The following is a 16,002-nucleotide window of genomic DNA, read 5'->3' on the forward strand; positions in this document are numbered from 1 at the left end:
ATGTTATATTTTTATAATTAACTAACTTAATTAATTTTTTTAATTTAATCAAATTAGTTAAATAGGTCTTATATTAAAAATTAGAAGAATATTATAAATGAAAACGAGAAGAGAAGGAATTGAGGCGGCGAAGAAGGAAATGAGAAAAAAGAGTAACTGTAGCATAAAAAGGGACAGGCAAAAAAGAGCAGCGAAGGAGTGAACGAAGAATAGTCGGACGTTTGCGTCATTGCGTGTTTGCGGTGAGAGACTGAGAGTGACGCAACACGCGTCACCACGGGACACCTCCCACTCCTGTTCCTCCTCCTTTGTGTTTTTACGCTTTCGTCCCTCTGTCACCCAAAAAAACAAAACTCTCCCCTTTTTTGGCTGAACCGGCCCTCCGGATTCAGGCAGCAAAATGTGTCACATTTCCTCTCAATTACTAGTAACTTAAAATAGGAAATCATGCACGGCAAGTCCCTCATTTGTCCCCAGCACTCCACTCGAGTATTCCCAAGTGGCTTCCTCTTCTACATTATCCCGACCTGGTAAAATTATCTCGCTATTCTCTGTCCTAACTTATCTTCGGTTATCAGAGGAAACACCGGATAATCACGCACTCCCTGGGTTCTTATATGTAAACTTTACTTTTAAATGGATTTGGTTTAAAATATAAACTTTATTTTTAAGTTTGTACAAGTATTTATTATTATTTTTATTTTGTCTTTTTTTTTTTACCAGCTTATTTGTCTCTAGTTGACTGTTTTTAGTACTATCTCTCTCATTAATATTATTTTCATATATTTTTTTCATTATTTTTTTATTTATTGATTCTCATTTACGTTTTTAATAAATAAATACAAATTAAAAAAAGATATATTTTTATCTATTTATTATTTTTAACTAATTTTAACTGTTATCATTATTAAGTATAATTCAGTTATTTAAAGCTTATATATAAGATTTTGAAAGTTAGATGTAAGACCGGAGGGAGTATTTTAATTTTTATGCCTTCCTCCTCATCTCTTATATTTAATACTATTCCGGTCATGGGTATATTTAAAATTTAAACATCCATAATATTATAATTGTTCACTCTCCCAACCCTACACATAATATAGCAAAAGGGTAATCCTTTTATTTGGTTGCTATAAAGTATGAACTACTCGGTCATATCCTTCTGATTGCCGCACCCCACACTAGGGGCCCCCACTCCCCCCCTGTCTCTGCCTTTTACCCTAAAAAGAGGCGTTCTCTTCCTTCATAAGGTCCTCTCTGTCGACAGCTTTTTCAGCTCTTCCTTGAAACAGAGCACAGCACTGCCTCATATGTAGAAGGACAGTTTGCATTCATTCTCCTCTTGTTCTTATTTCCCCATATTAACTCTTCTTCTTTAATCGTTCCCTCACACATCTCCATCTCTTCCTCTCTTCTCTAAAACAAAACGGAACGCTTAATCAGTTATCTGAAAGATTCATTTTTTGTTTCTTTGTTTGTCTGCGTTGCTCGTTTTATAAAACTGGTTCTGCCTTGAAGGGCCGAGAAAGAGGCTTATCGGTCTTGTTTGCAATGGCACCCAGTTTCGATTGTGTCTCGGCACTTCTCTGCGCAGAAGACGACAGCATTTTCGACGATGGCGATTATGGAGCTACGATGGAGCCGTTGGACGTTACACGCGGACCCCGTAACCATAACCTGTGCTTTCATGATCGACACGATGGGTTGCCATTGCAGAGTGACGAGTGTTTAGCGCAAATGGTGCAAAAGGAATGCGACCACTTGCCTGCAGGAGATTACCTGAATAGGCTACGAACTGCGGATTTGGACTTTGGGGCCAGAAAGGAGGCCGTTGATTGGATTGAAAAGGTGGGTTACAGGCTGTGTTTAATTTTATTTTTTGAAGCTCTTAACAATCACAGTGACCATTCAGTTTCCTAACGGACGATATCCTGTTTTTGCTGCAATTAATATGGCCAACTTCTTTTTCCTTCATTTTTAGACGGATGTTTTCTGATTTCTGAATCTTCGTATTTTCCTTTAGGCTCTGAAATCTAAACAACACAGCAAAAATGTGATTTATGTGAAAAGTGTTTTGTTAAGATTTCAGTTAAACGAACAGTGTCGTCGTTCTGTGCTCCGTGGTGGGTCCTTTACTAAGTTTCAATTGCTTGGGGTGAAATTAATGGATTTTCCTTATATTCTAAAGCCGATCTGATCATCTGGTTTTGATTGTGTTCATGCATTTCTGCCGTTTTTCTTTTTTTTCTCTTTTTAATGTTTAAATATGCACATACATTTCCGTTTCGATCTCATAACCTGTATTAAACCATCGTGAGCATGGGGTCAATCGCTGGGCGAAAGATTCTGAGTTCATAATGTTCGGTTGGTATTATCCGATTGTCCTGTGTCGTTGTCTTCTACTTGATTAACGGGGATACTGGTTCCACAGGTTCGAGAGCACTTCGGTTTCAGCCCCCTCTGTACATATCTATCCATAAACTATCTGGACCGTTTCCTTTCATCATACGAATTACCAGTAAGTGTCCAAGCGTGAAAAGATCAACGCTTTGTTCTTTTCCTGGTTGTATTCTGCTCCGGTTTTGATCTAATGGATCCACATGCAGAAGGGAAAAGGCTGGACAATGCAATTGTTGGCCGTGGCATGCCTGTCTCTCGCTGCCAAAATGGAAGAGGCTGAAGTTCCCCTGTCTGTTGATTTGCAGGTAGGCAATGGTGTTTTTAATGCTTAAAATGGCCAGGCTGTGTGCCGATCAAAGAGCACACTGGGTTTGGTACAGGTGGGAGGATCAAAGTTCGTATTTGAAGCAAGAACAATACAAAGAATGGAACTTTTGGTACTGAGCACACTGAGGTGGAGAATGCAAGCCATCACTCCGTTTTCCTTCATAGACTATTTTCTATTCAAGCTGAATGATGATCAGAAACCAGAAGGAAGTTCCATATCGCGATCCATCCAAATCATATCGAGCACAGCGAGAGGTACGCACTGCCGGCTCTGCTATTTGTAATAACGGCAATTATAAATGGAAGGAACGGAAGATAATGATCATTGAATGCAGGGGTTGACTTATTGGAATTCAGGCCCTCGGAAGTTGCAGCGGCAGTGGCAATATGTGTTGTAAGGGAAACCCAAACGGTGAATACGGAGAAAGCAATTTCGGTGCTGAGTCAACATGTTGAAAAGGTAAAATGAATGGCTTACACATGTGGTGGATTTCGAAGGAATAGTGCTACATGTGGACTCGCATAATTGAACTATGCTGGTTTGTTTGTTTGTTTGTTTTGTATGTTTGTGTTGGGCAGGAGAGAGTGGTGGAGTGCTTGAAGATAATAAAGGAGATGGCATCAAACGGAAGAGAAGACTGCGTGGCGCAGAGCCCAATTGGGGTGTGGGAGGCGGCCGCATTATGCTGGAGCCATAAAAGCGAAGGATCAAGTTCATGTGGGAGTTCGTCTTCGTCACGTGATGGCCCCGATCCTAAAAGGATCAAGTTAAACAATACAAGTAACAGTGGAGTAGAGCTGTTGTAGTGAATTTGGAGGCACGCTGCTTTACTCAGAATACAGAGTGTGTGGTTTATAGGGAAGGTGCCGCCCCCCCTTGGTCGAAACAGAGGAGGCAGAGCTGGTGGTGAATTTTGAGACGAAGGAAGTGAGCTTCAAATGATGGTCGGGGAAAGAGGTTGAATTGAATTCTGAGGGAGGAAGGGGCCACCCTATTTGTCGGAGCTGCTGTTAAATAATTTTACAGCTCTTAACAGCTAGCTACGGACCAGAGATCGCAAAGCGCGGCCCTATTGCTGGATGCCAGTGCCATTTTGTTTTCAGTACAGTTTGTGTTAGGCTTTATTATTATTATTCTTTTTCAGTACAGGCACTAGCCTCACATAAATATTAGTGTTATTTTCATACGACCTTGTTATTAATTTTTCTTTTCCTTTCTTCTCTCTTTCCCCTATCCTGTTGTCTGTTTATAACTTTATATCGTATTTTCCTAAATAAAAGTTTGAGCAGAACTGTTGAACTCATCAAAGAGGTCCCAGCGTGCAAAAGCCATGCTCTGCCAGAAAAGATCTTTATTTTTTAAATCAAATTTTGCAAATATATAAATATAGGACAATTAAACACTTGAAGGTTTTATTTTATGTACGGATGGAGTGTATCTTTGTGCTAAATTTTATATGGTGTGATTTTATTTATTTTCGAACCACCCATGCTTTCGTTTGGAAGAATAGTGATGGATGGACGAGCAGTCTCACATGTTAGTGGGGGAAAAAGGTCAACGGTGATCAATGAAGGATACGAAACTCCCGCATGTCTCTGGATGTGAATAGAAGGGCTCGGTTTATTCCGAAGATAAAGAACGGCGTCAGCCAAACGAAAACATGAAAACACATAATATTTTTATCACTTGAGTGCACCTCTTCCTCTTTCGTGCAACAAACTAAAAAAATCAAATAAGTTTTCAGTTTTTTTTTAAAATATCAAAACCTATCCTAAAATCAGGTTTTGTTATTTCTCTTAATTCTTTAGCTGTCTTGTAATTAACCATTAAAGATTTCTTGGCTTTGTTTTCAGAAGTAATCTTCTAAAATCATTTTACAAAATGGTTTTCAGAAACAAAACTAGAGAAGAAAATCAAAAGGTCCCAAAAATGCAAATAGTAAGCTTCTCTCGATTACTCAATAACGGGGCAGAATGAAGCTGGTCAGGGGGCCCAAACTTAGTGTTCAGAGGCTTGTAATGTTTATCTTAAGCTTTCAGAAGGGGTTGTGATGTTCACCTTAATTAGGAAAGCCTGGGTAACGATGGCAAAAGAACAACAACAGCAGATCAATAGGGACCGTACGGGATACGGTAGGAGGTAGGGGTGTGTATGGACCAGATGGGACAGGATTTTTTATCAACCCGAGTTTAGTAAAGATCTCGAGTTGAAAAGGACAGTCTAAAATTTGATCTAGTCCAGTACCAACCTGAGGTCGGATTGGACTAGATTTGATTCATTAGACTGGTCCAGGCAGTCCAGGACCTCAATTTAAATTTTTTTAAATTTTTTTCTTAATGAGAAGCAAAATTGCAACTTACTATATAAAATTTTGCTTATGTGTTGATCCAAACTTCATCAAATTTGATAATTCTCTTTCAATTTCTCAATATTGTCATGTTTCATTTATTAAATCTCATTAATATTGATCTTATATTGTAAAAAATATATACACATGCTCATTATTTAAGAAGTTAATCAATAAATCTTGATTATTTGAATAGACAAAAAAACTTATATAGAAGAATTAAAACAAATTAAAATTATCTAAATAATAGTTAAAAAAAAAAGTTAAATTGGAGTGGACCAACTGGTCTGAGGGATTAGTCCCTAGTCTAGTCCATCCTGATAAGACTAGTCTTACTTCGAGTCAATTTTTTCTGAACCAAACTAAACTGAATTTGCTTGGATTGGATCGGACTATGCCAAATTACCAGGTTTTTTGCATAGCCCTAATAGGGGGATAAAATAGTGGGAGTGACGCGGGGTGCGAAAGTGAAAAGCAGCGCAGGACGTTAAAAATGGCAGCTGATGGGCAGGTTTCCACTGGGCACAGTTTAAATAGATCTGGGACCCACTACAAACTGGATACGTGGCCCATTCTGTTCACTTCTGTTGACATGATCCGAAACCCACGACACGAAGTGCGGCACTTCGTTCGACCGAATGCTACGTTGGCCCAAATCACTCTAACTCTCTGGCGTGGGCTTTGTGTCATGGCAATGAAAGGAAGCTTCCGCACTTCCTAATAAAGCAAGCACGTCACGGCCTATATGTATAATATATATACATGGCCGTGCCTATCATCTTTTTTTAATAGCTCTAAGAATTCAGCATAAAGGTGACATCGGAAAGTCCTCTTCATCTCAGCTGTTCACAGCTGAGTTCCACATTCATGGTCACATATTTGCACTTTCCCTTTCTTCCAAACAAAGAACGAGGTGCGTGTGTACCGTGTAGTGGACCCATTGATCCAGAGCCGTGACCACCTCCCGCATTTGAATCGTGTGCACAAAAATTACCGGTCAAGATGTATAATGGGAATAATTATTATTTTTTAAATTAAAGAACCAGCAATGGATGGCACGAACGCTGATCCGTCGTTTTGAAGACTGGTCGGGCAGGATATTGATGAAAAGGAAACAGAAGTAATTTGGGAAGAAGATATGGAACAGATTTGAAATTATGAAAAGGAAAAGAGGAGGCGCGACAGTAGCCCGTACACAGAGGTCGGAGCTCAGAGAGACGTTGACGGGCGAGCCTACCCCCTAAAAGGAAGGCGTGCTCCCTCTTCCTTCTGCAGCAACCCCCTCTCTGTCCTTGTCTCTCTAATCTCTCTTTCTCCTTCTCCCCCCTTCCCAACATTCCCCCCTCTCTCTCTCTCCACCCTCCCTTCTTCTTGCCGTTATTTTTAATCTACATTCCTTTTTGTACTTGGATCACCCACTTCAACCTGATCTTATCCTCCGCTTCTTCACTTGAATGCTTCTGCGGGGTGTTTGGGAAACCCAAAACTATGGTTTTAGAAGCACTTTTTCGTAAAACGAGATAATCTCCTTCACATATTTACTTCGTAATCTATAAAAGCACTTCTGAAACTATGGTTTGGTTTCTATCCAAACACTCCCTATGATAATAACCATCCTTATTTAATTTGATTATTCCACTCCAATCCCAGAAGTCAAAGTCCGCTTGCTGTTTCAGCGGCATGCCTCGTCATTTCTTCTCCCTCTGCCGTTTCGCCAGAGTTTGTTTAAAGTAATCAAAGCATTCGATATCCGTCCATACTCAATGCATCTGTACTTGACGCCTGCTCCTTCATGCAAACCCGCATGCTCTGTTTTATAGTAATATACTACCAGCTGTCATTTTATGGCCTATCCATCCGTAAACCCCTTGAAAATACCCTCTACTCTTCCTTCCTTTAAATCGTACGTTTACAGAGATACGACCGCGGACCACATCTCTCATTTTCTTAATTTAATTCCCACTACCACCTTTCAAAAGGAAACCACCAGAATAAAATAAAGTTCCCTCCATGAAATATCAACCTCTTGTATTAATCTTCTATCTTTCATATTAAATGAACAGCGAAGTTAATCTACCCATCTGACTGATTTTATTTTACTAGCGTGTGTTGGAGAAACAGATCTTATATTAAAAGATGGGATCTGGATTATTTCAGAATCCCTCACTCTGTTTTTTTATTGGAGAATCACATCTCCATCCTTACATGAAAAAACAGTGGCAATATCGCCGGGAGATCAGACCGAGAGAGTAAAAAGATAGCGATTCAGGAAGCGTGGTGCGTGGCAGAGTCTACAAATGACAAAGACCGTAGACTTTGACGCGTACGTAGGGGATATTGCTTTTCCATTATTCTCCACGCGCACTCAAGTTCCACGTCCCATCTCTGCCTTGGCAATTCGACAAGCGCCTCCCGACAAAAATGGCCATTCTTCCATTAACATCCTCCTCTTTCTTTCCTTTCCAGAATCAACGTCATCATCATTACATTACTCCTAATTAATTACTCATCTTACTCCTCACTTCCTTTTGACTTTGCAATACAATACACAGCCTCAAACAGCTGGCCCCACCCCCGAGTCTACAGCGGAGGCCTCAGCTGTTCCTTTGGCAGGCCAGAAAATTAATTAAAGACAAAAACCACAATCATGGCATGCCCCCTCCATCCCGTGTTCTTTCTCACGCTTTAAATTAATTAAACCATATCATAAATTAATAAGTGGAAGAGTAGGCCACAAGCTGCAGCCACAGGGCAACCGATATGAGATTTTAAAAATATAGTGGAACTGGTGATTCCGACATTATTGCTGTGAAATGAGCGCACGGTGAGACTCATTAGAACTCCATCTAGTCATCAATTACAAGTCCTCTAGCGCATCATATAATGTGTTGTCCGCTGCATTTTTCGGGTGCATTCATATCATAATAACCCCTCTGCATAATTTATGAGATACACGTGCGTTTTGGGAGTTAATGGCTAAACTCTAGAAAAGTACAAGAACGTATTGAAGTCTTGGGCGAGCGCCCAGCATACATTGAACAGCAATCCAACAAGCCTGGGAGTCGCAATGATCCAACACGCACTGTGTCTTGCTCCCAGCAGCTTGGCTATATACGTGAGTACTCGTGGTGGGTGAGATTTCACGCTACTTACATCTTTTAACATCAAATCAAAGACTCTTGTTGCAGCTTGCTTGCTCTATACGTGTACAGCGACGCACAACAACCTTTTTCACCATTATTTATGTCCACAGCACTACTACGTAGCGATGGGTGTGTTGGTCTTCAATTCTAAGCAAAGATATGTTATACATATAACTTGAATCCAATGGAAGAACTAGGGACGACAATAATATAAGTATGCTAGTGCCGTGCAAATAACAAGCAGGCATGCGCTTCTGTGAGTGATGATGAAAATCTTGAATCTACGCCTAAACAAATGATGACTTAATCCAGCCATATATATATATTAATATTATAAACAGCTGGCTTGCTCACGCACGTTTCCATTAAGGGAAAAGCGGTAAATATATTAATATGGTGGGCTGAAATGGAGAAAAAGAGAAAGGGGAGGGATGGAGAGAAAAATTAATGTTGGTGCTGCATGACACTAGATGGGAGTTGAGGTGGGCGTATTTTTAATTAAGGGCGAGGTATGGTGGGTGGAGGGAGGTGTTATGTGGCTTTGCAAGCGTGGGATGGTAATGTTGGAGAATCCACAGCCAAATGGCTCCATTGCCTCATGTCCCACCTAAACCATCATTTATTAGCTTCTCCGTGGCCCCCTAGTCACCCGTTTTTAATCCTTAATTCAACACAATGTCTCACCTTTTCTGCCTCCGAACGCTGGGCCTTTCCACTCGTCACATGATGGTGCATTGGTCACGCCATGGAGGGGGAGTTGGGGGAGCCCCACTCGAGGTTTAATTTTGCTAACGAGTGCCATCATGGGAGGCTTATGGCTTGTGCATCTCATTAACACAAAACACTCGTTAGTGGCAGAAAACATGGGAACCCCGTGTTTATATATCCCCCCACCGTTACCATTGCCATTACCATATCGCTCTCGTCTTTTCTAATCCTTGTACTCCACGTCTCAATTCCTTCTCTCTCCATCCCTTGTGTAATGAGTTATCAAATCCCTACCTGTTTCCCCTTTCACTTTTTTCTATTCCCCGTATAAGGGATCCTGCGTGTGCGCGCGTGTTTTATCGGCATTGGCATTATTCAGACTTAAGTACGTTCCACGGTAATTCCTGTAAGACCATATATCTCCTCTGGTGTTTCCAGAAGGATTAGTTTAGCTCTTCTAAAAGCTCAATTATTCTCAGTAAGAAAAATAAATCAGGGAAATGCAAAGTCGATTTTTCTGCGTATTAATTAAATAGACAACACGCCGACCTCATCTGTCGCATTTGCTGAGACTGGGAACCTGGCATGACGTATTGGCCGGTCAATGGAGCATGCAAACGACTAGTAAAATGCACTCCCTCACTAAAACATTAAAAAAAAAAAAAGGAAAATTACTTTTCTGAAAGTAGCGTTCAAATTTTAGACCGCACCAATGGAAAAACCGGAGGACATCACCACGGCGAGAAAGAGAAAGTGAGGAATTGTGGAAGAAGAAAAATTAAAAAAAGGAAAAGATGACGAGATCACAATAATGATACATAGAATATGCTTTGGTGGCTTCCACAGAATGATATCGCTTTTCTTGCTCATGGTGGGCGGTGACCGAAGAAGCCTCAGCTGAACCCATTCACGGCCATTTCTTAATATTATTCATTCGGTGGTCCGCAGCCACCAAGCTCGAATGTAATACCCAGTCAATTCACATTAATCCAGTTTTATACTAAACAAATGTCAGGCTTAGCAAATAAAGCGACCATAATGATAAAATAACACAGACGTGCAAAGCAATCCAATTGATCAGCATGTCGATGTCAGACCAGTTTTTTTTCTTTCTTTTAGATTAATGGACAGATAACTTAAAGGGAATGGTTGCTTTCCATCTGGGTGGGCATGTTAGTGTGGTCGTTTTAGTGGCGCCAAAAAGGTCAGGACCCCATTGAGGGTGAAAAGGAAGCAGTTGATTGGGCTCGTTGATTGTTCCCTCCACTCCAAACAAGAAGGCATCACTGTGTATATCTTATTCCCTCAATTTAATAAGCTTCCATAGGGTACCCTATGGCTACGGATTCTTCTTATCTGTCCATAAGATCCTGTTCAGGTGATCAAATCGCGTCTCGTGCTCCCACCCTGCATTTTCTTGCTGGTAGCACCACGTCGCTCCTTCCTCGCCACTGATCTCTTTTGTATGCAGTCTTCTGCTTATTTATTTAAGGGGTATTTAGATAGAAATTAAATTATAATTTTAAAAGTAATTTTAATAAAAAAAAGTTTTGTATCAATTTACATGAAAGTACTTTTTAAAAATAATTTTTAGATTAGCCAAACAGCTTCTTAATTTACCCAGGTCTGGTTTTTTAGAGGGCGTGATCCGGGCGCCATGAAGATAGATGAACTTGGGCACTAAATTATGGTGACATGTGGGGGTGGTGATAGAAAGAAACTGAGTTATTTGGGGGGATTAGTGGGAGGGTTAATGATGGAATGGAATAATTGGAGGGTGGAAAGGGCCAGGCACAGACGACTAATTGGATGGCTCATCACATTCACATATCACATCGATTAAAAGCAGAGGTGTACCAGTGCCTGTTCATTACTTTACTTTTTCTTGTTGCCACCAAAGGGAAAAAAATCGTAAAGCTGGGCTATCCATGGTGAATGGAGGGGTAGCCTAATCCTCCACCACAACGCCGTGCCCATGGGTGGGTCCCTCCCCCACAAGTTAAATGATCAGAACGGTCAAGCCACGATTTGTTCAGCCTCATTGCCATGGAAACATCGGATACCTACCGTTCCCTACTTTTCCATAATCTGCATTTACACATTACGTGAATTGCGATTCCTTTGTTTGGAGCGCCAATTTACAATTTTATAACAAGGAGAATGGTTGAGTTCTGAATAAAATAAGCGGGGGCCTTGAGGGTAGTTAATAATTTGGGTGACATCAATTTTGCTGGACTGAGGGAGAGATTCAATGTGAATTGTGAAGGAGAAGGAGAAGGGTAGGGCAAGCGAGACTAACAATAGGGCGTGGTTTGGTGAGGACACGAGGACGTGGTCAACAGGAGAGAGTAAAATGGAGGCCAAAAAGGTTGAGGAGGTGATGATACCAGCACCCACGGGGCCACGCTCACTCACACATCATTGTACACTTATGCCTTGCGTGCACTCCTCACTCCTCACGCCCGAATCAACCACCATCTCTCTCTCTCTCCCTCTCCCGCCCCCTCCCCCTCCTTTTTATTAAATGCCATGCTATGAGGGGCCCTGTGTGTCCGTTCGTCCCTATATAATTCAGCTCCCCCTCCCCTCTCTTTTGGGCTTGGAGTCTCCGCTTTAACTGTGCCTATTCACGCTTGCTCTGTTCCCTCTCGCTTTCACCCCTCTCCCTCTTTCTTCTTGCGCCCTCTCACTTCCCTTCCGGTTTCCACCTGCGGTTTCGGCTTCTTCTCCTTTTTGTGAGTTTTCTGCTCATCTGTCCCTGCTTTAATGCATCTTCTTGGTTGTTAATCTCTGTTTTTCAAGCTTCTGGTCATGAATCTCTGCATATACCTTCGGTGAACCTCTTGATTTTTGGGAACTCCTATTGCTGAGCTGGAAGCTCAATAATTCACGTATTTATAAAACGAAATTTGTTTTCTCTCACGTTTTCCTCTTTTCCTAGCTTTCCAGATTTTTCCTCCTAGAATTTTCAGCACGGTTTTTCCTGCATCAGTTCAAGGCAAATTGCATAATTTTTTCTTCAGATTGGATGCTTAATTGTTTTTTCCCCTTCCTCTTTAAGTATATGCCGGCCAAATTTTAAATTAATCTGTGGAGGAAAGGTTCTCTTTTACTAATATGATGTCGGATAAGAAAAATTCTTCTTTTATGCGTCGCTTATATTTTGAACTGCAGAAAATGTGCTTTTAATTATGTATTTGTGCATATCGTGAGAAGATCTTTGACGGTGTTGCAGGATATTAGATGGAATAGTGGGAGCTGCCTTTTTGGAGAGAAGGTTAGAACAGCATGCGGTGGTTGCTTACCCTATCTGTTGATGTATACCGCATAGTTATTTCCTTAAACCTGTATTGCAAAGTCATTCTGTAATTTGCGTCTCGTGAACGGAACATTCCAATTAACGGTCTTGTTTTGCCTTCTATATATCCATGGGATCCAATTTCCTAGTTGTTGTTCCTTGTTATGTCCGTCAGATCAGCTGAAGGATACCAATCTCACCTCATCAGACTCTTCTGATCAGATCCGTTTATTTTTGCTTCCATCAACCATCTATTTAGTTACAGTTCATTGTTGTCTTGCCCTTCAGTTTTTCAATTTGTCCAACAGCATAGTACCCTCTGATAACCTGTGTTTTTTATTCTCTAATTGTCCAAACCTGACCCACTCTTGCGGGAGCTTTACATTCACTGTCCGTGGGAAGTTTGTGCTTCTTTTGCTTTGAAGGGTTGGAAAGTAGTTATGGTGTGCCAAGCAGCGAGTCAAACGAGATTTCGGGCATTGAAACATGAAAATGGAACTGCTGGGTGCTCAACCATTATAGTTAGAGTTATAGCATGCTTTCAACCTCTCCGAGAATGCCAGGTACGTGACTACTCAAGACTTTAGATATCTGGGAAATGTTTGGTATTATTATTTTCCTTGGTTGTATTATTTCGCTTGCCCAAGAAAATTATGAATGTATGTCGTGCTCATCTTTTCTTGATGGGAATTTTTCAGGCTGAATATTTCCGTCATTTGCTCAAGCCTGTCACGTAGAGTAGTTCTGCCTCTCTGTATTTGGGTTAAGCTGGTGCCTTTAGTTAGTATACTTGTTCGCCAAAGAAACAGATAGTAGCGGATAGCTTTTGTCTGAAGCTCTTTTTCTTCAGGTATACTCCAGATTTTTCATTCATTGGTATTTGCTTTTTACTATTTATCCCTTATTCTGATTTTTTTGTTGACCATATGCTGCCTGTTTTTTTTCTTCATCTTTATTAGGTGATTGTTCTGGTTGAATGGGAAAAGATTGTGGAACCTGGGTGCCACAACGGCGTTTAGATTGGCAATCACCCAACCAAAGCTCCCTCAGGGCTCCGTGTGAGGGAAGGCAGGCCGATGTTTCTGCATATATGAACCCTGGCATTGGTAATATGGTCCCGTCTAATGAGGCAGTGCCAGCTTTTACATCGTCCGCGTTGCCTCATTTGCAGTTAGGATATTCTAATGAACCTCCTCATGGTTGGTTTTACTGTTTGCCTCGGTTTCGTCAGGCCTTCATGCCTGCTCCCAAATTCTCTGTTAAGGGAAATCTCCCCGCTGGTCAAGTCAAAGGGTCCGGAGAGGCAACTTTCCCCAATCGGGAAGCTCAAAAACAATTCCTTGTTATTGATCAGACGGGTGATCAGACAACTTTCATTTATAGCCCTCGGCTTGATTCTTGGCATTCCAAACAGCGTGGTCATGAAAATTTGAATTTGAACGAGCCTCCTTTTAAAGGAGATGTGAACAATCTTATTGGATCAAGTTTCCCAGCCAGAGTTGATGAAAACCAGGAAACAGGCGTGGAAAGTGAGATGCATGAAGATACGGAAGAAATTAATGCGTTGCTTTACTCGGACAGTGCTGATTACTCCACGGAGGATGAAGATGAAGTTACTAGCACAGGGCATTCTCCCAGCACGATGACCACCCATGATGATAACCGAGAAATCTCTAGAGCAGCCACTGAAGAAGTTGGGACGTCCACTGGAAAATCAAAGAAGAGGAAACTGTCAGACTGTGCTTATGATGACACTGCCACTTCTCTGAATATGAAGAGACCCAATGATTATGATGGTGGCGTTGATGTTGAATCAAGATGTTCTTGTGGAAAGGGCCAAGGGTCTGGTGAAATGGGTTCCTTGTCTGGCAATAAGATGAGAAAGGAGAAGATACGAGAAGTCCTGAGCGTTCTGCAGACCATAATTCCTGGAGGGAAGGACAAGGATCCAATTGTGCTTCTTGATGAAGCAATACGTTGCTTGAGGTCCTTGAAACTCAAGGCTAAAGCTCTCGGACTTGATGCCTTGTTGAGTTCCTAGCCAGCTACTTTACTACGTGTGCAGAATAAGCAAAGGTAAAGGATGGGTGGGTTCGGGAGAGGGGAACTCGTGATTGGGTATTTCCATTTTATTAAAGTTTAGCTTAGCAAATATGGCAGGGGAATGAGAGACCGAACTCCATCTGGGAATTTTGTCTTGATGATTGAGTCGGAATGAAATTATGAATCATAAGTCCGTTGTCTTTGGTTTTGGAGAAGATAAAGTGTGGGACTCAAAGCAGGGCGTGGGATGGGAGTTTTATTCAATGAGGAGTGATTCCAGAGAAGGACCCCAAAATGGGAGGGCACGCCTCTCGGCTGGCATGGGACCCAATCTCTCTCGCCTCCACTCTTTTGTAATCCTGTCATTGTTGGTGGGCTTACTTTTATCTTGACGAAACAGTACTGGAACTCGATGGAGAACACTGATATTTGTGTTGGCTCCTAGCGATGTTAAAGAACTAGTAGTGTTGTGTATTCTGTAGTATTGTGTTGAAATTGGATGTATGGCTGTTGAAGAAGATATTTATGTATGTAGGGTGGATGTAATTGAATATGGTTGTTGGTGTTTATGGCAAAACGACTGTTGAAGCGCATGCTCGCATTTATTAATGAGAGAAAAGGATGTGGCCATATTGACCAGTTTTATTAGTAGAATGATTCCTGATTTGATGAAAAGTTGTTTTTCCGGTGCGGCCTACAACGGGACCACGCCATTGAATTATTTGAAGGCAGGAGCAGAGCTTGACATTGAAATCATGGCAGTTATCAAACAATCCCAAGAATCTTTTACAGCCTTCTACTGTTGACTCTCGTTTATCTTCTACGGTTGGGAGGAATCATAAAAATCCAGCCCAGCAACAAACAAATGCGACTATCTGTACCATTCTTCTTCTCCAACATCCATGGTTGTTATGGAGAGGTTAAACATGCACTGGAGAAGGAAGCGCCCTCCTGTTATGTCTTCCATCTCCCCATTTCTTTTCTGATGGCGGTGGGGACATGTTAAAAGTGCACTGGAGAATGAAGGACTGTTATCCATTTTTTCCCTACTCCTGCTATTGGGGCATCCTTTGTTGCCATGTGAAATATAAAACTGTATTCCCCCCCTTTTTTTCCTTTCGGCCTTTCCTGTAGACATCTGTTTTGTGATCAAGAGGAATCGAGATTCTAGGGAAACTTTCCTCTTTAGTGTCAATTCCCTAATCTATCTATTCACCGAATGAATGAAAGGGGGAAATCCTTTCACGACTCAACCGCGGTTATTTTTTATTTAATAATAAGAAATATAATAAATTCCCCTTTTTAAATCGAGAACAACGATCCCTGTGTTCCCGGCTTTTAGCTATCACTGTTGTTTTTATCATAAATCCACGAATGACGCGAGTTTCTCCGCTTGATCTTTAATCATTTGGGTAGCTACGGTTGGTGCAGTAGTTTTCTTTTAGAAAACAGTCCAGAACCTCTTTTCTATGGGCCCGCGGTTCATGATCATGGTACCGGATCCGGCTTAGAGGGAAGGAAAAGTTCTGTTTTTTCCAAGGCAGAGTTTTGTAATTATTTTATTTTTATTTAGAAATCCTTTGTTTAATTTATAAGGGGTAAATTCTTTTGAACGGACGAGGTAAATCAAATGAAAAAATGTAAAGGGATATGAAATTTCACTAAAATAGGTTATATTTTAGAATTTCATTGTCATTTTTTGACCTTATCAGAAGGTGCTCTACGTACTTCATTG

The 16,002-nt window shown here is 41.1% G+C and overlaps 2 protein-coding genes across 2 annotated transcripts; both read left to right on the plus strand.

Moving 5' to 3' along the window:
- The first annotated feature begins 1,239 nt into the window (after nucleotides 1–1,239).
- LOC114729086 (cyclin-D4-1-like) lies at nucleotides 1,240–3,947 on the plus strand. The gene is made up of 6 exons (XM_028916042.1): nucleotides 1,240–1,848; nucleotides 2,432–2,518; nucleotides 2,607–2,705; nucleotides 2,781–2,982; nucleotides 3,063–3,187; nucleotides 3,307–3,947. The coding sequence occupies exons 1-6, from the start codon at nucleotides 1,552–1,554 to the stop codon at nucleotides 3,532–3,534; spliced, it is 1,038 nt and encodes a 345-aa protein (XP_028771875.1). The 5' UTR covers nucleotides 1,240–1,551; the 3' UTR covers nucleotides 3,535–3,947.
- A 7,546-nt stretch (nucleotides 3,948–11,493) lies between these two features.
- On the plus strand, nucleotides 11,494–15,520 carry LOC114729062 (transcription factor bHLH143). The gene is made up of 4 exons (XM_028916015.1): nucleotides 11,494–11,661; nucleotides 12,162–12,787; nucleotides 12,923–13,074; nucleotides 13,184–15,520. Exon 4 carries the CDS (start codon nucleotides 13,201–13,203, stop codon nucleotides 14,263–14,265), a length of 1,065 nt encoding a protein of 354 aa, XP_028771848.1. The 5' UTR covers nucleotides 11,494–11,661; nucleotides 12,162–12,787; nucleotides 12,923–13,074; nucleotides 13,184–13,200; the 3' UTR covers nucleotides 14,266–15,520.
- Nucleotides 15,521–16,002: the final 482 nt, after the last annotated feature.

This window comes from Neltuma alba, unplaced genomic scaffold (genome assembly GCF_004799145.2).
Source record: "Neltuma alba isolate B1F8T4 unplaced genomic scaffold, ASM479914v2 tig00012600_pilon, whole genome shotgun sequence".
NCBI lineage: Eukaryota > Viridiplantae > Streptophyta > Magnoliopsida > Fabales > Fabaceae > Neltuma > Neltuma alba.

What these genes read in the sequence shown, in the direction of transcription:
- LOC114729086 (XM_028916042.1), top strand. Translation starts at nt 1,552, where the DNA reads ATGGCACCCAGTTTCGATTGTGTCTCGGCACTTCTCTGCGCAGAAGAC. An exon ending in CCGTTGATTGGATTGAAAAG is followed by an intron (nt 1,849 to 2,431) that starts GTGGGTTACAGG and finishes CTGGTTCCACAG; the next exon opens with GTTCGAGAGCACTTCGGTTT. An exon ending in TTTCATCATACGAATTACCA is followed by an intron (nt 2,519 to 2,606) that starts GTAAGTGTCCAA and finishes ATCCACATGCAG; the next exon opens with AAGGGAAAAGGCTGGACAAT.
- LOC114729062 (XM_028916015.1), top strand. Translation starts at nt 13,201, where the DNA reads ATGGGAAAAGATTGTGGAACCTGGGTGCCACAACGGCGTTTAGATTGG.